This window comes from Schistocerca gregaria, chromosome 3 (genome assembly GCF_023897955.1).
Source record: "Schistocerca gregaria isolate iqSchGreg1 chromosome 3, iqSchGreg1.2, whole genome shotgun sequence".
Taxonomy (NCBI): Eukaryota; Metazoa; Arthropoda; class Insecta; order Orthoptera; family Acrididae; genus Schistocerca; species Schistocerca gregaria.
This window is the reverse complement of record NC_064922.1, coordinates 572,241,825-572,266,923: the sequence shown is the minus strand read 5'-3', so window position 1 is coordinate 572,266,923 and position 25,099 is coordinate 572,241,825. Positions and strand designations below refer to the sequence as shown.

The 25,099-nt window shown below is 42.1% G+C and overlaps 1 protein-coding gene across 1 annotated transcript in view; it reads right to left on the bottom strand.

Moving 5' to 3' along the window:
- The window catches only part of LOC126355974 (uncharacterized), a 626,068-nt gene that overhangs the window by 458,805 nt on the left and 142,164 nt on the right, over positions 1-25,099 (bottom strand). The window contains exon 6 of the mRNA XM_050006583.1: positions 3,262-3,459. Coding sequence (XP_049862540.1) covers positions 3,262-3,459 — 198 coding nt within the window. The remainder of the gene's footprint in view (positions 1-3,261; positions 3,460-25,099) is intronic.

Genomic DNA, 25,099 nt, shown 5'->3' with positions numbered 1-25,099 from the left:
GGAGCCAAATTGGAAATGAACTGTATACAGAGGACAGCAAGACTTGAAACTACGAAACTGGAATGGCAACTCGTACTGGGAGCAAGAGGCAGGTCGATGTGAGCAGCTTCTGACATGTCTGGATGTTATGCTGAGGCCTCGGATGGCTCAGTGGCTGTAAATGTTTCTCTTGGGCTTGGCTGGCCCATGGTGCTGCTGCAGTGCACACAGTTTTAAAGAAGAGCTAAACAGCCAATGGTAGTCGGAATCTGCTGGTGAAAGTGAACACCTCCTGGAGGGAGCTCAACGGTGTCATCTGGAGTCAGAGCAGATAGCAAGAAGGCAGTAAGCCACTGAGGAGTGCATACTATCAACACTAGGTGTTAATGAGAGGAGCAGAGAGTGTTTGCCTCACACAGCGAGGGTATGGCAAGTGAGACCAGGAAGAATTTGTGTTTCCACGAGTGGAAGGTTTTGAGCCATTTAGTTGGGCTAATCTTTGAGTCTGTGATGGCACTGGTGTATTACTAAGATGCTGAATTGATGAACCAGCGGGGCCACAGTTCTGCCTGTAATTAGAAGATCTGTGCATTGTACGCGTGCACCGTGTTTTGAGAAACACGATGAGACCAATTCTGGCCTGAGTATTCTAAAGCAGGGTATTATCTAGGGAATTGTAGTAATAAGATTTTAGGATTCAAATTGCCTTTGTATGTGCCTTGATTACTGAGGTTCGTTTGGTTGTCGTCTCAATGTACAACGTATGCTTATGTCCTTGTGTTATCTGGTTGACTAGTTCTGTTGCTGTAACTTTACTGAATGCCCTTTTGTTATATTAATCTCAGAGGGCTGGAGTGTTTGTATTGAACGATATATGCAAACTAAATTAATATTTCCTGATTATACACTGAGCGGCGCTACTAAAAGCTCACTGTTTCGAAAGCCTATAATTGTGTCGCACTGCGACACAGAAACTTCAAATCTGGCTCAAAGGTGCGTACTGCTTTCCTGTGTCATTGTGCAAAATCGTACCACCTTGAGACGTCACTCTCGCACTCGACAACGCTTCAGATGGCAACGTGTCGATAGGTGCCAAAAAAACTCAGAGATCAAAAATTCGTCACGTGTAAGGCAAGTTAATGATGTCACATTGGCACCACATATCTGCCTTCGCCACGGTGGATATGTCACGCAATGAGAAGATCGTCACACCCTCTCTTACCCACATTTCGTCCCTTCTTCTGTCACCTCTGCAATGGTGGTGGTATACAGGCTGGAAACATTAGGAGCCACTTAATGCCACTCTACTAAAGCTGAATACCATCCAAAAGCAGCAAAGCGTATTTACGCGTTTTCAGCCGATCTGTTCCTTACCCTCCTTTGATCACGACGGGGTGCAACAATCACAGACTCACCTGAGTATAGTTGCAAAGAGTACCATTAACACCTCTCATATCAGCAACACCATCCTTGCCACCCGCGTTCCTTTGTTGGACAACTTAAAAATGTCCATGTGCAGAGACAGCCAGTGACTGATTTCAAGGTGCCGGTGTGACAGGCTACCATTTAGACTTCCCTGACTACCTGCCAGCTGCGTGCGAAAACTAAGGTGTTTTCGAAAGGGATGCATGTCACGCTGGAACCTGAGACTCAGTCACTGTCTGTTTCTGAACAGGAAGATTTTTAAAGCGGCGAAAAAAGAAGCGAGGGTAGCTCGGCGTTGCCAACCTGGTGGGGGAAGGGAGCATGATTTAGAGGTACCCCAGCCCCTGCCGTTTCATTCACATATATGTAAGTGTCGCACCCCGCCGTGGTAACGTCAGAGCAGGGCGCGAAACAGGAAGGCTCAAAAAGCATAAACGTCTCTTGCTGCTTTGTATTACCTTCAAATGTCGTCGAATGGTTTTCAACGGTCCCTAGTGATTCACTCTTTATGCCAGGGTAAACTTATCGTCACGCTGGATCACATTGAATGGGGTTGCATCCTTAGAGGAGAGTTGAATCATCTGGGTGGGATGCGTAAGCAGTGTCAGTGGTTGTCAGGAACGTCGTTCTGTTTCACACTGTACTGCAAACTGTCGTTTTCGACCGCGAGAGGTGCGTGAATGTAGGCCACAAGAGAAGGGGCTGTTCCATTGACGCCCTTTATACCACTCCCTAAGACCTCTCCGTGTCGATTCTGGGCGGTGGTGTGTCTGAAACAATATCGTCGGTCATTTGTAAGGAAACCGTGACTTCAACACTTCTCATTGCGGTTCTGACCTCCAACACAGAGGCGTCAAAAGAAGAGGTGAAATGTGCATAACAAGGTGTATGAGACCTCCGCATCGTTCGACACATCCAGGATTGTTTGGGGCAGAAATGTGGTGGAATTTAGTGCCAATGTGACGTCATTAACACATCTTACACCTCACATGAGCTTCTAAATTATGGCCTCTTTTTGCACGCGTCGACACCTTACTGCCTGTGTCGCCGAGTGCGAGGATGACGTCGCAGGGCGCCACGCTTTCGGACTGTTCCAGAGGAAGCTTGTAGGCACATTTCAACCAAATTTAAACATCTGCGTAGCAATGGGAGACTATTACAGGGTGTCGAAGAAGTGGCCCTTACATTGTCTTGCACAGTGTTTATTTACTGGTCCCTGCTGAAGACTTTATTAGTATTGTGGGGCGGCAGCTTACTATCCTGTAACTTTATGTTACGAAATCAGGTAAGTCATTTGCAAAATTGACTGCCAATTTCTGGTTTGTATTGTCTTTTGAATGTGCTCTGGTAATCGCACGATAAGTATTGTTAGTGTAATTGAATTAAAGTTATGAGTCCATGCTTTTACATCCCCCAGCCGACTTCCACTCCCACCAAAACCCTGTGTCGCTTCAGTATGACGATATGACGACAAAAACTTGTTCCAGTTTACGTTCATTTCAATTTCTTGAAGCTGGTGCTCCTTAATAACACTTTTTGTAAAACTGCTTTTGCTTTAGTCGAGTGTACATTCCGAATAGGAATGACTCTCTGTCTAATTACTCAGTTTGTTTTGAGTTTGCTCTTTAGAAAGTGCTACTTAGTTGAAGCACAATTTTAGAGTCTTCTGTACATTTAAGTAAGGAAAAATGCTATAATCCGAATCAGAATTATTATTATTATTGTTGTGGTTACTATCGTTATTACTGTTTTTATCGTTGTCATTATTACTGGAATGTGCTACCTGACTGTGAATAACGCCTTCTGCCATATAAAATATGGTTAACACGCCACGGCAGCCAGATGGCTGGTACGCACCCGGAGGTGTTGCCTCTCGGCCGCCGTGCGCAGCAGCGCCTGCCAGTCAAGGTCGACGTCATCGCGTCCAGCGGCCACCTCCAGCAGCAGTGCGGCGAGGGCCGCGTCCCCCTTCTCCACTGCGACGTGCAGCGCGGTGCGTCCATCGCTGTCGGTCACCATAGCGTCAGCTCCACCGATCACCAAAGTCCTCACTACCTGCAAACAACGACAAGTGATGTGTTACTGCTTCCTATCACCAGAGTTGAGACGTCCTCCTTTGTTACTGAAACTGCAACTTCAGGCATTCCCTGACGGTTCATTCATATGAGTAAATTGCACCTCTCCTGCAGACTTCAGTCCACAGGTGAACTTGTGGAATGTGGATTGCAAATGGCCAATCTAAAGAAGAATAATGGACACCATTTTCACTTTTTTGCTTGTTTGATCCTCCTTAAGCACATTTAGCAATTAGGTGAGCCTACACTGCGTAATTAATTCAGTGATATAAATTCACGCTCATTGCTATTTATTTGAAAACCTGAAAATTTGGTTGTATACAATATTTGTAAACACTCTTCTTCAGTTTTTTTTCATTATCTACCAAAAACCTTAATAGCAACTTACGGTTTCCAACGGTATATTTTGATTGCCAATGTGCTTCGAAATCTACAGACTCCCTTAACCAAAACATTTTGATTTTCATTATTTTCATACATTTAACTCAAGAGGTAATATGAGGACTCGTCAGTCGCAACCAAAACAAGTACAGCCGAAATTCGTATAAACATTCTTCGTCTTCAGTTTTTCATCCCATTGTGCTGGCATCCAGCTGTGAGGAGGGAACTACGATGGTCTATAGCCTTTCCGTTCATTCATATACGAATTACTTGGATCTACATGTCTTCTTCTGTCGCCTTATACACTGAGAGTCTCGGCTCTGTGCTCTTATGAGTCCAATGATGTGGAACTGACGCTCTGAAACCAGAGGATCTCTTGGTGGCCACTAGTTCAGGGACATGCAGGCACTAGTCTACTCCCACTTGTGCTGGAAACTTCCTGATGTCTACACTGCCCATGACTCTACACGTAGTCTACATCGTGGTCATATTCGCCCTGACGCCTACTCCAGAGGCTGTTAGCGGCCGCTACTTAGCGTGGGTAACGCAGCTTGCCGACTCTATGGGGACAGTGGTCTCACGGTGTCTCTGGTGCTGACACCACTGCTTCTCCAGCTGTCAACTGCGTGCGGCTGTGCGCTACGTACTAGTCAGTGATTACACTATGTGATCAAAAGTATCTGGGCACCTGACTGAAAATGACACCATCAGTAATGTTGGAATTCAATATGGTGTTAGCCCACCCTTAGCCTTGATGACAGCTTCCACTCACGTAGGCATAAATTTAATGAGGTGCTGGAAGGATTCTTCGGCAATGGCAGCCCATTCTTCACGTTGTGCTGCACTGGGGAGAGTTATCGATTCGGTCGGTGAGGCCTGGCACTACGTCGGTGTTCCAGAACACCACAAAGGTGTTCTATAGAATTCAGATTAGGACTCACTGCAGGTCAGTCTATTACAGGGGTGTTATTGTCATATAACCACTTCGCCACAGGCCATACATTATGAACAGGTGCTCGACCGTGTTGAAAGATGCAATCGCCATCCCCGAATTTCTCTTCAACAGTGGGAAACAAGAAGGTGCTTAAAACATCAGTGTAGCCCTGTGCTGTGATAGTGCCACGTAAAGTAACAAGGGGTGCAAGCCTCCTCCATGAAAAACACGACCACGTCATAACACCATCGTCTTCGAATTTTACTGTTGGCACTACACACACTGGCAGATGACGTACACCGGGCATTCGCCATACCCACACCCTGCCATCGGATCGCTACATTGTGTACCGTGATTTGTCACTCCAAGCAACGTTTTTCCACTTTTCAATCGTCCAATGTTTGCGCTCCTTACAACAAGCGAGGCGTCGTTTGGCATTTACCGGTGCGATGTGTGGCTTATGAGTAGACGCTCGACCATGAAATCCAAGTTTTCCCACCTCCCTCATAACTGTCATAGTACTTGCAGTGGATCCTGATGCAGTGTGGTGCTCTGGATAGATGTCTGCCTATTACACATTACGACCCTCTTCAAGTGTCGGTCGTCTCTATCAGTCAACAGACAAGGTCGGCTTGTACGCTTTTGAGCTGTACCTGTCCCTTCACATTTCCACAGCATGCAAACCAACATTACCGTCTTCGACCACACTGTATAAGAGCCTTAAAGTAAACTTAGTAAAACCAGATAAACCTGAGACTTAATCACAATTTCGGGGAAATCCTAATGAATATTATTGAAGCCTCCCCTTAGAAAAATTTATGGATGGTTGTGCTGATAAACCCCATACGTTATTTAATTTTCAAACAGCTGAGCAAAACTGAAAATTCACAGAAGTTTCTCTCTTTACTTATTCAGATCATCAACAAACCGACACACAATATTTTTAGCACAACGCAATCTAACTTTCAATAATCCCTACAAAAGAATAGCCCTGACTAACAATAACCTATACCTTTCATGAATCACTTACCTCACAAAAATCTTCGTTACTCGAACTATTGCAATACAGTGAGCGCCAATACTGCCAAATAAATGAGACTGATGGGCATAGATAGAAAATGAATGATTTTGATAGAGAACGAACAATGTATGTACCTTAATAGTGTTCAAAAGTCATAATACAAATATCAGTTGATGACATCCAGTCTTATAAATTTAATGTCTCTGATGGACACACGTCCAGATCATCCGCTCTCAAAACCCTGCCAACTCTCTCCCCACATCCACCACTGCTGGCGACTCACCTCCAACTGCGCAACGCTACGCGCTGTTCACATCCAACTGCCCAACACTACGATAGCGAATATTACAACAATGCCAACCAGTCACAGACTGAACACCGCACAGCCAGTGATTTTCATACAGAGCGCTTCGTAGCATTACCAATATAAAAACCTACACAGCCTACTTACATAGCCCCCATGCTCCCCACAGAAAATTTTACAAATTGTTTTGGTTTCCATATTGTGTGTTTCTATGGTTATCTCTGTCATATCATTACTACGGAAATGCGATATTCCTCTGTAACTATTTTTACTCTGCCAACGATTGCCATAAGGGTGGTGTCTGTTTTGGTCACGATTTACGTTGTAAGAATATACTTGTCGTGTCCAGTTATTGTTTTTGTCGTCACGGAATTGTGACTGGTGTGACCTTTAATGATTGTTTTCCTGTTTTCGCATCCCGCGCCTGTCAGTGTCAATTTCTAATTCTTGTAAGAGTCCTTGAAAAGCTTCAATGTCGTCTTTTCAACGTCCTGCCAAAATAATATGTCGTAAATGTACAGGAAATTTGATGATCAAATGCGATTAGTTCTGAGGGGCTGTATCGGTTTGACAGATACTGATTCTTATGCAACATATCTTCAAAATATTTCACATGACTGGAAAATTCAGACTGTTCGAAATGTTTCATCATTATGATGTTATGTTCTACTCGGTCTTGTGTAGCTTGAGACCAATATGCTGAGAGGAAGGCATGATAAAATTCTCCTTCACTGTGACAATCGTGAATGACCGATCGCATTCTTACAGTTGGTTCATTCTCTAAATAGCCACACACAAACTCTAATCTGTGCTCTAATGATCAGTTGGGAGGAAAACAATGAGAGAATTGATGAAGCCACGCTTGTGGATGAATGTCGTGGCCAGAATTCTTAAATATTTTGAATTTACGTGTAGTAATGAACAGCTTATAGTCAAAATCATCATGTCGGCGAGTCGCATATCGGTCATTGTTTCTTCGTTTCGGCGGTTCCATCTCAAAATTCGCTGTACCTAGCCAATTTCTTTCATAATTTCCGCAGTACCCTGTGTTATTATTTTGTGGCTGTTCCGTATTTCTATGTCCCTCTTCCCATATTGGAGCGCGAGTGTCCTCTGAAATATGTAATTCTTGTATTACCTGTGTCAACTGATCTCGTACTTCCCGGATTTCTGTTTTGTACTGTGTATTGATTTGATTTTGATTTTGTTTGAATTTTCTAATTTGTTCATACTCTTCTGTGTCAGTGAAGGCTACCGGTCTTGTGTCATTCAGATCTTCATCTACCGTTGTAGATTAGTTAGTAACCTGGCCCGACAGTTCGGCTACTTTCTCCGATAATGAACTGATTTCCTCAGTGTATTTTTCTCAACCAAGTTTCAGAGTGTCCATTTGTGTTGAAAGCGTATCAACCACGTCCTTTAAGTTTCCTTGAGATTTTGCAAGTTGCGTAACCAAATCGGTAGATGCAACTGAGTCAATTTTAGCGTGCAAGGTGTCGTGATTTTCATGAACAAGTTTGCAGTTCTTTTATAGCTGCTTGGTGATTCTGTAATGCATTTTCATGACGCAAAAAATAGGTTGAAAATGCTCCCAAATTTGTGTTTTTACGTCATTACAGACTTTTTGACATTTCGATTCGATTTTAAGTAACTCAGCAGTTAAATCTTTAAGAGTTTCTTCAAGCGTTTGCTCAATTGTGTTTTACTTTTGAAGATTTTGTTCCATTGTGTCTAACTTGTATAGAAGTTGCTGGCGGACAGCTGCCGCATGGCAGGCAGCACGGCAAGTGGCCACTTGTGGCTGGCGCGTCCCAAAGAGGTCCGTCGCACACAGTGCTCACGGCACCGAAGATACTATAGACCACTCCGCACACGCACGGCAGTCTCCTAATCGGCACCGTGTTTGCAGTAGTACACTTCTGGCCATTTCGGATTCCTGAGGCGACCTGTTGCCGACCAACAATAGACAATGTTTCTCTGTTCACTAATTGTTTTACTGTCTACACCATTATTTGCCGCCTGGTCCATTTCCCTATGCACAATTACCAAATTACTACTTTGAATGTCTGTTAACTCATAACACGGTGGTGCTGATAAGCTACGCTCGTCGTTACTATCATTTCTCAATTTACTTTGGAGCCTAGTGTTACGTTTTTCACACGCCATAATTATCACATATATCACATGATAACAAGAAAAGCACAATTTGAAGAGCAAAATTAAGAAAACACATTAACATAACACTGAAAATAATATCTAGTTAATTACAAGCGCAGCTGCGAAATACTTGGTGCAAATCTACATGCATGAGCAACTGTTTTGCTGTACAACAAAGAAAAACTACAACTACAAAGGAAATTCTCCCTACAATTACGTTCCAGCAATAAACAATAGCTACACTAACTACACAACCTACAAGAAAAAATTTGAATATTCCAGTGAGGTATCCTCGACTAAGGGTCGCCATATGAAACCTTCCCTTAGAAAAATTTATGAATGATTGTGCTGATAAACCCCTTACGTTATTTCATTTTCAAACAGGTGAGCAAAACTGAACGTGCAGAGACATTTCTCTCTTTACTTATTCAGATCATCAACAAACCGACACACAATATTTTTAGCACAATGCAATCTGACTTTCAATAATCCCTATAAAAGAATGGCCCTGGCTAACAATAACCTATACCTTTCATGAATCACCTACCTCAAAAAAATCTTCGTTACTCGAACAAATGCAGTACAGCGAACGCCAATACTGCCAGATAAATAAAAGATTCTAACTACTGAGGTCACTAACTACTGATGGGCATAGTTAGCAAATGAAAGATTTTGATAGAGAACAAACAAGGTATTTACCTTAATAGTGTTCAAAAGTCATTATATATACAGGGTGTATCAAAAATGACCGGTATGTTTGAAACGGCAATAAAAACTAAACGAGCAGCGATAGAAATACACCGTTGGTTGCAATATGCTTGGGACAACAATACCATTTCAGGTGGACAAACGTTCGAAATTACAGTAGTTACAATTTTCAACAACAGATGGCGCTGCAAGTGATGTGAAAGATATAGAAGACAACGCAGTCTGTGGGTGTGCCATTCTGTACGTCGTCTTTCTGCTGCAAGCGTGTGCTGTTCACAACGTGCAAGTGTGCTGTGGACAACATGGTTTATTCCTTAGAACAGAGGATTTTTCTGGTGTTGGAATTCCACCGCCTAGAACACAGTGTTGTTGCAACAAGATGAAGTTTTCAACAGAGGTTTAATGTAACCAAAGGACCGAAAAGCGATACAATAAAGGATCTGTTTGAAAAATTTCAACAGACTTGGAATGTGACGGATGATCGTGCTGGAAAAGTAGGGCAACCGCGTACGGCAACCACAGAGGGCAACGCGCAGCTAGTGCAGCAGGTCATCCAACAGCGGCCTCGGGTTTCCGTTCGCCGTGTTGCAGCTGCGGTCCAAATGACGCCAACGTCCACGTATCGTCTCATGCGCCAGAGTTTACACCTCTATCCATACAAAATTCAAATGTGGCAACCCCTCAGCGCCGCTACCGTTGCTGCACGAGAGACATTCGCTAACGATATAGTGCACAGGATTGATGACGGCGATATGCATGTGGGCAGCATTTGGTTTACTGACGAAGCTTATTTTTACCTGGACGGCTTCGTCAGTAAAAAGAACTGGCGCATATGGGGAACCGATAAGCCCTATGTTGCAGTCCCACCGTCCCTGCACCCTCAAAAAGTACTGGTCTGGGCCGCCATTTCTTCCAAAGGAATCATTGGCCCATTTTTCAGATCCGAAACAATTACTGCATCATGCCATCTGTACATTCTTCGTGAATTTGTGGCGGTACAAACTGCCTTAGACGACACTGCGAACACCTCGTGGTTTATGCAAGATGGAGCCCTGCCACATCGCAAGGCCGACGTCTTTAATTTCCTGAATGAATATTTCGATGATCGTGTGATTGCTTTGCGCTATCCGAAACACACAGGAGGCGGCGTGGATTGGCCTCCCTATTCGCCAGACATGAACCCCTGTGACTTCTTTCTGTGGGGACACTTGAAAGACCAGGTGTACCGCCAGAATCCAGAAACAATTGAACAGCTGAAGCAGTTCATCTCATCTGTATGTGAAGCCAATCCGCCAGACACGTTGTCAAAGGTTTCGGGTAATTTCATTCAGAGACAACGCCATATTATTGCTACGCATGGTGGATATGTGGAAAATATCGTACTATAGTGTTTCCCAGATTGCAGCGCCATCTGTTGTTGACAATTGTAATACTGTAATTTCGAAAGTTTGTCTGCCTGAAAATGTACTGTTGTCCCAAGCATATTGCAACAAACGGTGTATTTCTATCGCTGCTCGTTTAGTTTGTATTGCCGTTTCAATTATACCTGTCATTTTTGAAACACCCTATATGTATCAGTTCATGACATCCAGTCTTACAAATTTACTGTCTCTGACGGACACAACGTCCATATCATCCGCTCTCAAAACTGCGCCATCTCTCTCCCCACATCCACCACTGCTGGCGGCTCACCGCCAACTGCGCAAAGCTACGCGCTGTTCACATCCAACTGCCCAACACTACAGTAGCGAATATTACAACAATGCCAACCAGTCACAGACTGAACACCGCACAGCCAGTTATTTTCATACAGAGCGCTACGTGGCGTTACCAATAAACAAACACACACAGACTACTTACATTATTTACGTCCAATAAGGTATCAGCATTGCAACTTGGCACGGCATGAGTTACCGAGTATGTGGGCAATGCCTGGTATGGGTACCACAGGCCTACGATACGTCCGTAAAGTGCTTCACTGTTCTGTATCACATTGGGCTATTATCCGGCATAGGGAATAGTGTAAACTTTTCCTTTCTCCATGTCTGTGCTTTTATAGTTGTCCTTGCTTTATATTTTGTTGTTAGATAGAGGTTGCACAAATCTACATCTACATGACTACTCTGCAATTCACATTTAAGTGCTTGGCAGAGGGTTCATCGAACCACAATCATACTATCTCTCTACTATTCCACTCCCGAACAGCGAGCGAGAAAAACGAACACCTAAACCTTTCTGTTAGAGCTCTGATTTCTCTTAGTTTATTTTGATGATCATTCCTACCTATGTAGGTTGGGCTCAACAAAATATTTTCGCATTCGGAAGAGAAAGTTGGTGACTGAAATTTCGTAAAAAGGTCTCGCCGCGACGAAAAACGTCTATGCTGTAATGACTTCCTTCCCAACTCGTGTATCATATCTGCCACACTCTCTCCCCTATAACGTGATAATACAAAACGAGCTGCCCTTTTTTGCACCCTTTCGATGTCCTCCGTCAATCCCACCTGGTAAGGATCCCACACCGTGCAGCCATATTCTAACAGAGGACGAACGAGTGTAGTGTAAGCTGTCTCTTTGGTGGACTTGTTGCATCTTCTAAGTGTCCTGCCAATGAAACGCAACCTTTGGCTCGCCTTCCCGACAATATTATCTATGTGGTCCTTCCAACTGAAGTTGTTTGTAATTTTAACACCCAGGTACTTAGTTGAATTGACAGCCTTGAGAATTGTACTATTTATCGAGTAATCGAATTCCAACGGATTTCTTTTGAAACTCATGTGGATCATCTCACACTTTTCGTTATTTAGCGTCAACTGCCACCTGACACACCATACAGCAATCTTTTCTAAATCGCTTTGCAGCTGATACTGGTCTTCGGATGACCTTACTAGACGGTAAATTACAGCATCATCTGCGAACAGTCTAAGAGAACTGCTCAGATTGTCACCCAGGTCATTTATATAGATCAGGAACAGTAGAGGTCCCAGGACGCTTCCCTGGGGAACACCTGATATCACTTCAGTTTTACTCGATGATTTGCCGTCTATTACTACGAACTGCGACCTTCCTGACAGGAAATCACGAATCCAGTCGCACAACTGAGACGATACCCCATAGCTCCGCAGCTTGATTAGAAGTCGCTTGTGAGGAACGGTGTCAAAAGCTTTCCGGAAATCTAGAAATATGGAATCAACTTGAGATACCCTGTCGATAGCGGCCATTACTTCGTGCGAATAAAGAGCTAGCTGCGTTGCACAAGAGCGATGTTTTCTGAAGCCATGCTGATTACGTGTCAATAGATCGTTCCCTTCGAGGTGATTCATAATGTTTGAATACAGTATATGCTCCAAAACCCTACTGCAAACCGACGTCAATGATATAGGTCTGTAGTTAAATGGATTACTCCTACTACCCTTCTTGAACACTGGTGCGACCTGCGCAATTTTCCAATCTGTAGGTACAGATCTATCGGTGAGCGAGCGGTTGTATATGAGTGCTAACTAGGGAGCTATAGTATCAGCGTAATCTGAAAGGAACCTAATCGGTATACAATCTGGACCTGAGGACTTGCCCGTATCAAGCGATTTGAGTTGCTTCGCAACCCCTAAGGTATCTACTTCTAAGAAACTAATGGTAGCAGATGTTCGTGTTTCAAATTCTGGAATATTCCATTCGTCTTCCCTGGTGAAGGAATTTCGGAAAACTGCGTTCAATAACTCCGCTTTAGCGGCACAGTCGTCGATAACAGTACCATCGGCACTGCGCAGCGAAGGTATTGACTGCGTCTTGCCGCTTGTGTACTTTACATACGACCAGAATTTCTTCGGATTTTCTACCAAATTTCGAGACAATGTTTCGTTGTGGAACCTATTAAAGGCATCTCGCATCGAAGTACGTGCCAAATTTCGCGCGTCTGTAAATTTTAGCCCATCTTCGGGATTTCGCGTTCTTCTGAACTTCGCATGCTTTTTCCGTTGCCTCTGCAACAGCGTTCGGCCCTTTTTTGTGTACCACGGGGGATCCGTTCCATCTCTTACCAATTTATGAGGTATGAATATCTCAATTGCTGTTGCTACTATATCTTTGAATTTGAGCCACATCTCGTCTACATTCGCATAGTCAGTTCGGAAGGAATGGAAATTGTCTTTTAGGAAGGCTTCTAGTGGCACTTTATCCGCTTTTTTAAATAAAATTATTTTGCGTTTGTTTGTGATGGATTTGGAAGAAATGGTATTGAGCCTAGCTACAATGACCTTGTGATCACTAATCCCTGTATCAGTCATGATGCTCTCTATCAGCTCTGGATTGTTTGTGGCCAAGAGGTCAAGTGTGTTTTCGCAACCATTTACAATTCGCGTGGGTTCGTGGACTAACTGCTCGAAATAATTTTCGGAGAATGCATTTAGGACAGTCTCGGAAGACGTTTTCTGCCTACCACCGGTTTTGAACAAGTATTTTTGCCATCATACCGAGGGTAGGTTGAAGTCCCCTCCAACTATAACCGTATGAGTGGGGTATTTATTTGTTACGAGACTCAAACTTTCTCTGAACTGTTCCGCAACTGTATCATCGGAGTCTAGGGGTCGGTAGAAGGAGCCAATTCTTAACTTAATTCGGCTGTTAAGTATAACCTCCACCCACACCAATTCGCACGGAGTATCTACTTCGACTTCACTACAAGATAAACCACTACTGACAGACACAAACACTCCACCACCAATTCTGCCTAATGTATCTTTCCTGAACACCGTCTGAGACTTCGTAAAAATTTCTGTAGAACTTATTTCAGGCTTTAGCCAGCTTTCTGTACCTATAACGATATCAGCTTCTGTGCTTTCTATTAGCGCTTGAAGCTCAGGGACTTTTCCAGCGCAACTACAACAATTTACAACTATAATTCCGACTGTTCCTTGATCCAAGCACGTCCTGTAATTGCCAAGCACCCTTTGATATTGCAGCCCAGCAATGACGATGCACGAAACGGCTGAATTTTTGGCGAGGCAATTGCCGAGTTAATGCAGAAAAATTAAGCATTACAAAAGAAGGTAGACACTTTAAAAGCAGTTGATGAGCGAAGACAAGCCGAGTTACTGGAAGCATAAGCTTTAGCTGATGTTCCTGTCCCTTCTTTAGACGTTATTGCTGCTAATTTAGTAACTAATTTCTTTGGCAAATCAACTGAAGGTGTGTCAGCGTTTATTAGTAGTTTTCATTCTCCACTAAGCTGGATCATATGAGATGCAAGTGTACATGTCTAAGACACAAAAACTTATCCATCAAGACAGATTAAATTGCGCACAGACATTTGAGCAACTTAAGGAAGTGATTTATTAACGTTATTGCAAACAAAATAACGCAAGGAATTGTAGGCAACAACTTTATAGATTACCTCAGAGAATTAACAAATCAGTAGAGACATTAAGGCAAAGAATTAGAAAAATTAATCCTCAGACCTACGAGTTGACCCAGAACGTGGTAGCAGGTAGAATTAGTATGCAGGAAGCAGAGCATATGGGTATTTTGAGGAGACATTCAGCTGTGTGCCGCTGAGTGGCACATCTGCGGATTATCCCCTCCTTGCCTCACACTGGTGGCACTATCGACTGTCGTAAGGGAATGAGTGCCCGGGCAGCGCGAAGTCGATTGGTGGAGGCTGGTGCGGCAACACAGTGATGTCGCGGTACACCCGTGGTGCTGGCTTGTTAAAGTAATTGTATGGCGAGTAGCAATGATATGGATCTTCGACTATGGCAATGCTTACCTGGATAGGTGCCTCAGCCTGCGTGTGAAGATGTCTTTAGTTGTGAACTGAGACGGAGAAGGTTGATGATTTATGAGTTATAGGAATAATGCGATGTTACATTCGCAGCCAGCAAACGATTGATTTGGTACGTTAACTCGAACACTCCCACGTCCAATACTTGGGCTGTGTTGGTAAACGTCTGGCATCGGATGGCTTAAATTACTGGTGTATTAGACGTGCACAAATTATTATCTCTATGAATGCAACACCGCTGGGAGTAGTGTTGGCGAATAACTGACAGTATGTGATGTTATTCTGTGCCGGATAATATTGTTCTCGTGTCACCATAGTCTTTCTGAATTTCACAATATTGCCTACACATGTTGTTTTGATATGGCATATTCTATTCTATTCTGTGTGGGAAAAGGTATTGTCTGTCCGAAATTTCTAAGGGACTGCTGCTAGCAACCGAGGTGGTCTGACTAAATACTGTACTTTACGCACGCATGAGCTTGCCTATAGGTACGTATATTGATTAGCACCGTTCTGTGATTACTATGGGCAATGAAATCAAGAATGAGGAAATCCTTGTTTATGCTGTTTATGCTTGTTTATCCGAAGTCAATTGGCTACGATTGGGGAGCCACAGCTGTTAGCAATACGGGGCCGGCAAGGGACTGGGACCACTTGATCGTGTAGACTGAGGTTCGGTCATAGGGAACTACCTTATTTGGGCAGAGCCTTCTATCTGATAATAGTTTAAACCATTGCCATTTTATTTAATTATAAGTTTTGAATCTTTTCTTACTTTCGAGGTGCATAAATGGTCTCCTAAAAATTTGTTGGTTAATACTTATGGAGTACTAATGTAGTTTCTTTAAATGATTAGAGTATGATTGAAAGGGTACTCTTACTAGAGAGCCGTAGGAACTTAGAAATTTTACAAGATGTTAGTGTCCTGTAAACTTGTTGTTATGAATTTTTTTTTGTTTCTAGATTCGAGTGATTGGAACTAATAATTCCTGTGACAGATTTTAATTTCTTGTTTTTATTCTCCCACTGGGCTATGAAAATCTAGAAAAATGTAATTAATGTTTAGTTTAAGTAAATGTTCCAATGTTTTGGTGTTCACTTTGATACCCAGTCCCTTCTACACTGTCAAACGGGTAGAGGTGATATGTCAAGAGAAGTAAGAATGCAAAACCCGAAGGATTTAACCATCATTGTTATGGTAGTTGCGAAACTCAAAGAGGTCTATACTGCAACTAGCAGAGAGGATAAGTGGAATGTTTTTTTCCTCGGAGGTGAGTCTCAGTAGGTGTGGAGGTAAAGGCCATGTTACGAAGTAATGCCGTCAGTTACAATGCTATGAATTCAGGGTAGTGGGACATCAGGCACATGACTGTCAGAATAACAAGCAAAACGGTCTGTGTCGTGATAAGCGTTCGTCAAAACCCAATGGGAAGAAGAATTTGTGAATCAATAGTTCATTGGTGGTATTATGTAGGAGAGTGATAGTCTAACGGGTGCAGCTGTCATAATTTTAGCCGAAAAACTGAGAATGGTCGACAAAGATTAAGAAAACATCGTTCATGTGAAACACAACTAGCTCTTTACCAACACAAAGTGTTGAGTGCTATCGGCGAAGGATTTCTAATTGATTCCGTATTTCTGGACTTCCAGAAGGCTTTTGACATCGCCCGTTGCAAGCAACTTGTAATCACATTCTGTGTTTATGGAATATATTCTTATTTATGCGACTGGAATCGTGATTACCTGTCAGAGAGGTCACAGTTCGTAGTACCTCAAGAAATCTGATGGATTAAAACATAAGTGAATCTGGTGTACCAAAGGTAGTATTATAAGCTCCTTGTAGTTCCTTATCTACATAAACGATTTAGGAGACAATTTGAGCAACCAGCTTAGGTGGTTTGCTGATGATGCTGTCGTTTATCGTCTAGTAATGTCACCAGAACATCAAAACATTTTGCAAGACGATTTAGCTAAGATCTTTGTATTGAGAGAAAATTGGCAGTTGACCCTAAATAATCGAAAGTGTGAGGTCATCCGCATGAGTGCTAGAAGAACTCCGTTAAACATAGGGTACACGATAATTCAGTCAAATCTAAAGGTCGTGAATTCAATTTAAATTGGAAAGAACACATAGAAAAAGTCCTGGGAAAGGTGAACTAAAGAATGCGTATCATTGGCAAAATACTTAGAAGTCCCAACAGATGTACTAAACAGACTGCTTCTAGTAAGGTTGTTCGTCCTGATTTGGAGTACTGCTGAGCTGTGCGAGATCCTTACCAAGTACGATTAACAGAATACATCGAGAAAGCTGAAAGAAGGGCAGCACATTTTGTATTGTCAAGAAATAGGGGAAAGAATGTCAAGGAAACGATAAAGGACTTGCGGTGGACATAATTGAAACAGAGCCCCATCTTGTTGCGGCGGCATCTTCTCACAATATTTCAGTCACCAACTTTCGCCTCGGGATGCTAAATATTTTGTTAACGTTGACCTACATAGGGAGAAACTATCATCATAACAAAATAAGGGAAATCAGAGCTTGCACAGTAGGATATACTGTGTTCGCTTTTTCCGCACGCTGTTCGAGACTGGAATAAGAGGTGAAGGTGGTTCGATTAACACCCTGCCAGGCACTTAAGTGTGACTGGCAGAATAACCAAACTGATGTAGTTGTAGATAGAGTTGTAAGACGTGTACATTTTATTGTCTTTTGTCAATCCACACTTTATGAAAGATGTTTTTATTTTATTAATAGTATTAAGTAGGAATTATTAATACTTATCATGTTGGAAATAATTATGTTAGCAGTGAATGTCTGCACCAAAGTATTGTTGGCGGGAGAGACCACACATTGATATATATTTTAAAAGGGCGGGAGAGACCGCGTATCGATATATTTTAAGAAAAGAGCGCGAAAGACCGTGCTTTGATACATTTTGCTATCGTAGCAGGGATTGTCTGCACCAGAATGCATTGTTGGTGGGAGATACCGCAATTTAGCGTTCCTAGGAATACAGTAGCAAGCTCGAAGTGAAGCGAGTCGGTAGCAAGGCTGAAGCGAGAGGTTGAGACGAGCGGTGTGCCTGCCAGCCACCAGCTATGATTTACAGGAGATTATAAACGGATGTACGGAGACATCAGCTAACTACTATCATAAGAGGAACTAATATTGTTGAATTATTTTTTTGAAAAACCCATCCAAAAAACCGTCAACGTAAAATTCTGCAAAATTTTATTGTTGTCAAAAAGAAGTTTAACTATGAATTACGTAACTTCAGTCAAAATAATTAAAGAATAACGTCAGCTTTGCTAGTAAGGAATACTATCAGCTTTGGTAATAAATGCAGATAATTATTATGACAGCCCACCAGCAGCTAATAGAGTATAGTAAAAGAGAGTAGCTATATCCATGTCGCAGTTCGATGTAGCAGTCAGATGGCGATGCAGTAACAGTGCCGACGACGACACATTCTATGTTTCGTCGAACTAATCAGAAAATCACTTGTAATAAGCAGCATTTAAATTTGTATGCGAAGATTAAGAAAGAGAATTAATTTCAAAGGGAAGATTTCATTTGTTATTATTAAGCAAGAGATAGAAATCCTAATGGAAGGATTCATTGATTATTGTAGAAAGAAGGTTCCGTAAGAAAAGTGATATAGAGAGAAGACGAGAAGGTTTCACTTGGCGACATCCAATAAGTAAGACTCTTTAGTGAATCTACTGTGAAAATGAATATACTGACTCCGACAATTGTATGAATAATCTAGTGTTAAGTGGCGCAACGATTCTACTACAGTGTATACCTTTAATTCACAGCCCATCTGCAATTCCGTATGATCTATTGATTCTGGGTTAAAAAGTGTTTGTTCAGTGTTGCATCCGCTTTGAACAGTGATATATTTGTGATTCTTGAGTTTCTCCCGGCGTATTTGATAATCAAAGTATCCACGGGTGTACTGCCGGTCTATAGTGTCCAACGGGCACAATATTTCGGCGATCAAACATGTCGCCATCATCAGGTGAACTGACGGACTGAGCTCCTGTGAACGCGCCGGTACGGAGATCCGTACGCTATAGCTGCTCTGGGGGAACTGGGTTCGGTCGCGGCGGCGGCCGATTTAAATACCCTCCGCCCGCGGCGCGCTCCCTCCGCCGTCCGCGCCCCGCGCCACGGTAGCGCGGTGGAACCGATTGCGACGGTGCCTGAGATGACGTCGGTGTGATGGCTCTGTCCGCCGTGGTCGTCACAACTATGCGTTTGCTCGATTTACTCTTGATTAACCCAATCGCTGGTTCCCAAGCCTTGCTAAGATTATAGCCACAGTCACGGTTTATGAGGTCGTCATTGGTGCGAATTTCGATGGCCTCTCTAACAACGCTGTCCCAGTATCTCGACGTCTGTACCAGAATCCTCGTGCGGTCATACTCCATAGCGTGATTTTCCGACAAACAATGTTCAGCGACCGCCGACTTGCTCGGATACATCAGTCAAGTGTGCCTCTGGTGTTCACGGCATCGATCCTCGACGGTACGCATCGTCTGACCAATATACGACTTGCCACATTGACACGGAATCTGGTACTCGCCGGCCTTCCTCAAACCGAGGTCATCTTTGGCGCTCTCAACCAGTGCACGAGTTTTATTCGGAGGACAAAACACAGTTCCGACCCGGTGTTTCTTCAGAATACGGGCGATTTTCCCCGAGAGTGCGCCTGTGTATGGAATAAATGCAGTGCCTACCTCCTCCCTCGTGACTTCATCCATCTCAACAGGTTGTAATGCAGTGGTTGGGCGGGGAGCACGTTGGATCTGCCACTCTGAGTACCCATTTTTTCGAAATACAGTTCTCAGATGTTCCAATTCCTGGGGTAAACTCTCTGTGTCAGAGATAGTGCGCGCCCTATGTGCAAGGGTTTTAAGTACCCCATTCCTCTGTGAAGGGTGGTGGCAGCTGTCTGCGTGCAAATACAGATCAGTGTGTGTTGTCTTTCGATAAACCCCATGACCTAGGGTGCCGTCAGGGGCAGTAATTTTCACATCTGTCGACACCTGCTTTCTTTGGGATTGGAGTTATTATATTCTTCTTGAAGTCTGAGGGTATTTCGCCTGTCTCATACATCTTGCTCACCAGATGGTAGAGTTTTGTCTCAACAGGCTCTCCCAAGGCCGTCAGTAGTTCCAATGAAATGTCGTCTACTCCAGGTGCCTTGTTTCGACTCAGGTCTTTCAATGCTCTGTCAAACTCTTCACGCAGTATCGTATCTCCCATTTCATCTTCATCTACATCCTCTTTCATTTCCATAATATTGTCCTCAAGTACATCGCCCTTGTATAGACCCTCTATATACTCTTTCCACCTTTCTACTTTCCCTTCTTTGCTTAGAACTGGGTTTCCATCTGAGCTCTTAATATTCATACAAGTGGTCCTCTTTTCTCCAAAGGTCTCTTTAATTTTCATGTAGGCAGTATCTATCTTACCCCTAGTGAGATAGGCCTCTACATCCTTACATTTGTCCTCTAGACATGCCTGCTTAGCCATTTTGCACTTCCTGTTGATTTCATTTTTGAGACGTTTGTATTCCTTTTTGCCTGCTTCATTTAGTTCATTTTTATATTTTCTCCTTTCATCAATTAAATTCAATATTTCTTCTGTTACCCAAGGATTTCTACTAGCCCTCGTCTTTTTACCTACTTGATCCTCTGCTGCCTTCACTATTTCATCCCTCAAACGTACCCATTCTTCTTCAACTGTATTTATTTCCCCCATTCCTGTCAATTGCTCCCTTATGCTCTCCCTGAAACCCTGTACAACCTCTGGTTGTTTTAGTTTATCCAGGTCCCATCTACTTAAATTCCCACCTTTTTGTAGTTTCTTCAGTTTTAATCTACAGGTCATAACCCATAGATTGTGGTCAGAGGCCACATCTGCCCCTGACAATTTAAAACCTGGTTCCTAAATGTCTGTCGTACCATTATATAATCTATCTGAAACCTGTCAGTATCTCCAGGCGTCTTCCATGTATACAGCCTTTAACATTTCAGCTCCTCAACACCAAATTAAAACGTTCCACTTCAATTTGTTTACACTTATAGCGATCTCAGCTTCCTCAACCAAATTAAATCGTTGCATTAGGAGGTGTCTGCTTCGTGCAAAAGGTCTTGAGTTCATATTGACGACAACAAGTAATTCTTCATTAGAGACGTTTATTTACAAACAGAACTGACAGACTTCACAGACTCAACAACTGACTCTCCGAGCTAACCGCACTGCATATCCGAACTGGCAACTGACTACTCCTAGGTGTATTAATAACTTTCCAAACAATGAGAGTCTTTGACAATGTTTTGTTTACAATACGATAGCAATTCACGACTTAAAACTAAATTAGACATTACAGAATTTTAGTACAGATTAAAGTAAGTAAAAGGATCAGTACATATCAATTCTTACAAGCATAATTTCCAAATAGATTTTATAACATTTTTCTACCAGCTTCTGGATAACCTTCACCAGATTTGTAGCGATGTTTCCAGAAACATCTTGACACTTGACTCTGGACATTTCCTGAGTGATCCAGAACAACTATTTATATGTAAAATGATTTAAATCGTGTTTCAAAACGAAAATAAATCTTTTTAGCAATATTTCTTGATACAAATCGTCATTCGAAATTAGGTCATGAAACAGTCCTCACAAGTTTTCGCATTCCTGCGATCACAACATAGAACCTCTCCATAGAAAGTTCCAGAAGTGTGCACCAAACGTTCATCCACAGACCCTCTCCCCAGCTGGTGAGTTTCCAAAAGTATCCTGTCCATATTATACGAAATAATCTAGCTCAAAACCGACAATTTTACAACTAATCAGAGCTACAGCAAACAGTAAGTCTTTCTTTTACAAAATGAAATATAATTACAAAATTGAATGAAAATAGGTTACTAACACTAATATATATTTACATTAATTCTATTTTTGTTCTTTCTGTGCAAAATGTCCTAATATTGACACAGTACAATATTTAAACATCACCAAAGTTTCCCTTTACATTTAGCATATCTGTATCGACATCCCCTAAAAGTCTACAGTATCGAATACTTCAATATGTCCCAATATGTCCTGTAATGTTACAAGTCTCCTTTTATCATTCTTGACCCAAGTGTTAGCTATGATTAAGTTGTGCTCTGTGCAAAATTCTACCAGGCGGCTTCCTCTTTCATTTCTTTGCCCCAGTCCATATTCACCTACTACGTTTCCTTCTCCCCCTTTTCCTACTACCGAATTCCAGTCACTCATGACTATTAAATTTTCGTCACCCTTCAGTATCTGAGTAATTTCTTTTATTTGATCATACATTTCTTCAATTTCTTCGCCATCTGCAGAGCTAGTTGCCGTATAAACTTGTACTACTGTAGTAGGTGTGGGCTTCGTATCTATCTTGGCCACAATAATGAATTCACTATGCTGTTTGTAGTAGCTTACCCGCATTCCTATTTTCCTATTTATTATTAAACCTACTCCTGCATTACCCCTATTTGATTTTGTGTTTATAACCCTGTAGTCGCCTGACCAGAAATCTTGTTCCTGCTGCCACCGAACTTCACTAATCCCCACTATACCTAACTTAAACTTATCCATCTCCCTTTTTAAATTTTCTAACCTACCTGCCCGATTAAGGGATCTGACATTCCACGCTCCGATCCGTAGAACGACAGTTTTCTTTCTCGTGATAACGACATCCACTTTTACGTTAAGATTCAAGAAATGATAGAAAAACAAGAAGCATTCGCGGTTAGCATACGAGAAACAATGACGAAGAACTCTTCTAAGCAGAACGCTCATATTGATGAACGTTTTAACAATCAAACAGAAAACTGTCTGATACGTCACTGTAAATTGGTGCGGTCGCAGGATAAGGAACGAAGAGAAATATTACAAACAGTTACTAAACAGCTACACGACGACAAAAAGAAAGTGTTTGCTTAGGGAAAAACTTACGTAGACAAACACATACACTCGATTTTGGAAGCAATCGAAATAGTTAAGGAGACACATATTCAAATACAAGAGAGGCTCACGGAAATCCAATCACACGCAATTGAGGTGAAGATTTCTACAGACACTGAAATCCAGAATATTAGGGATAAATCAACAGAAATCCAGACAATAACTGACAAAATGGAACACGTGGAAATAAATCACGACCCCGAAAAGTAGAAAGCAGATTTTAAAAGAGTAACCAAAAGTAATCGTAAATTACGAAACGAACTGACAGGAAAGATCAATGAAGTGACTACAAGAATAGACCTATTAGATACTAACAATGACAGTAAATCAGATGTCACTACACCAGTCTCAGTTCGACAGATTTCTAATAGTAAAGATATGCAAATTACAGGTGTACAGCAAACAATCGCTGACCTATAATCACGTAATAATTTGTTACACCAGAAAATCAATTCTTTACAGCTAGGGATAGCTGACACACAATCAATTCCAACAGAACACAAACCATTACGACATGCCTCAGATGCACAATACATATAATGTCGGTAGACTTCAGAGACTAAGAAATCTTAATCAGGCAGAAAGACATAAATTCATATGCACAACATTACGAAAATAATTAGACACGAAGACAAGACGATTTCGACCACAAGCATTTCCTTTCAGTGAGAAAGATTAAAACATTTAAAAACGACAGGACGCAAATACATCTGGATCCAACAATTCAATGAGGCACTCCCACCATCATGGCCAGTTCAACATAAGCTAGAATTTATTATTAGTTTTCTTCAAGGAGAACAAGCGAGAAGAATTGAACCAACTGCTAGACAGCGTTTTTAAGTAGAAGCATTCCAGGTAGCATTTCTAGCAGCATATTGGTCAGATACCACAGAGTAGCATTTAAGATCGGCTAATTAGTCTGCCAAAGTTTGAGAATTCTACTTTCCCAACAATCACACAATTTTTCGAGTATATGGTTGAACAAATTGGTTCACATGGCTCTGAGCGCTCTGGGACTTAACAGCTGAGGTCATCAGCCCCTATAACTTAGAACTACTTAAACCTAAGTAACCTAAGGACATCACATACATGCATGCCCGAGGCACGATTCGAACCTGGGACCGTAGCGGTCGCGCGGCTCCAGACTGAAGCGCCTTAAACCGCTTGGCCACAGAGCAGGCCGTTGAACAAAACCAATACCTCAATGAGCCATACAGTCAATCCACATTAATACAGCTGTGTATTTCAAAACTCCCCAGAGCACTAATAGTGTCATTATTAACAGGCCGGCAAAAGGACTGCGTATATGCATTTAGAGACATCCCGCAATTGCTAGAGGTACACCAGGCACATTATGCTTTTTACGACATAATGCAATCCAAGACAAACAATGCTAATTTGGGGCAAACACGATTTGTCAATAACAATAGTAATAAACGCTTTCGAGCGAAAATGAAAATTTTAATCGTGAATACACACGGCGATTTAATGAACAGCAGTATAATAACAATATACATTACAATTAAAGACAGCAACAAGGCCAACCAAATAACATGACACATATAAGACAGGAAATGCCGAACCGTTCAAACTTTCACATGACTCATCGCCCAGATAATGCGACAGGTGCAAGCCATTACACGGGTCAGCCGCAAAAATACACAAAACAAACAAAGACAGCCTTTTCAGAGAACACGCGTGCTTCGCCGTATAACCACAGGTATAACGACAGAAGGAGAAAAAAACTAACATCAACTGCAAAGGATGTTCTACAACGATAATTTTCATAGAAATTCAAACAATGCACAAAAACCAAGTCATCGTATGTATGTACCAGACACAAAATTTCATCCGCCACCTACCGGTAATAATCAAAATGGTACAACAGGACAGCTCACAGAAAACATAACATTCCCCAACAGAAATTGAAATGTCACAACATTTATGACAAGAGATAGTCTGTGATGAATATCTAAATGACGACACTATGGATAAGGACAGGTAAAAGATAACGAAAGAGAATACCATTATATTCAAAGACGTGTAAGACACATTGTTACACGAAAAACCGATCATACAGAAAACTGTATGCCACCCAATAATCCAGATAAATTTAAAGTCACAAAATATTTTAGCACTAACTGATTCAGGCTCATCAATGTGCATAATTAACGATGATACATTGAACAGATGCAATAGCAATAATGATTACCCAGTATTCCCGTTAAACGAAACTAAAGTTAATGGAGCATTTCCAGAAAAACCATTGAAGTCAAAAGACAGACATATTTAACGTTCGTTTTTGCTGGGCAAACTTTCCACAGCAATTGTT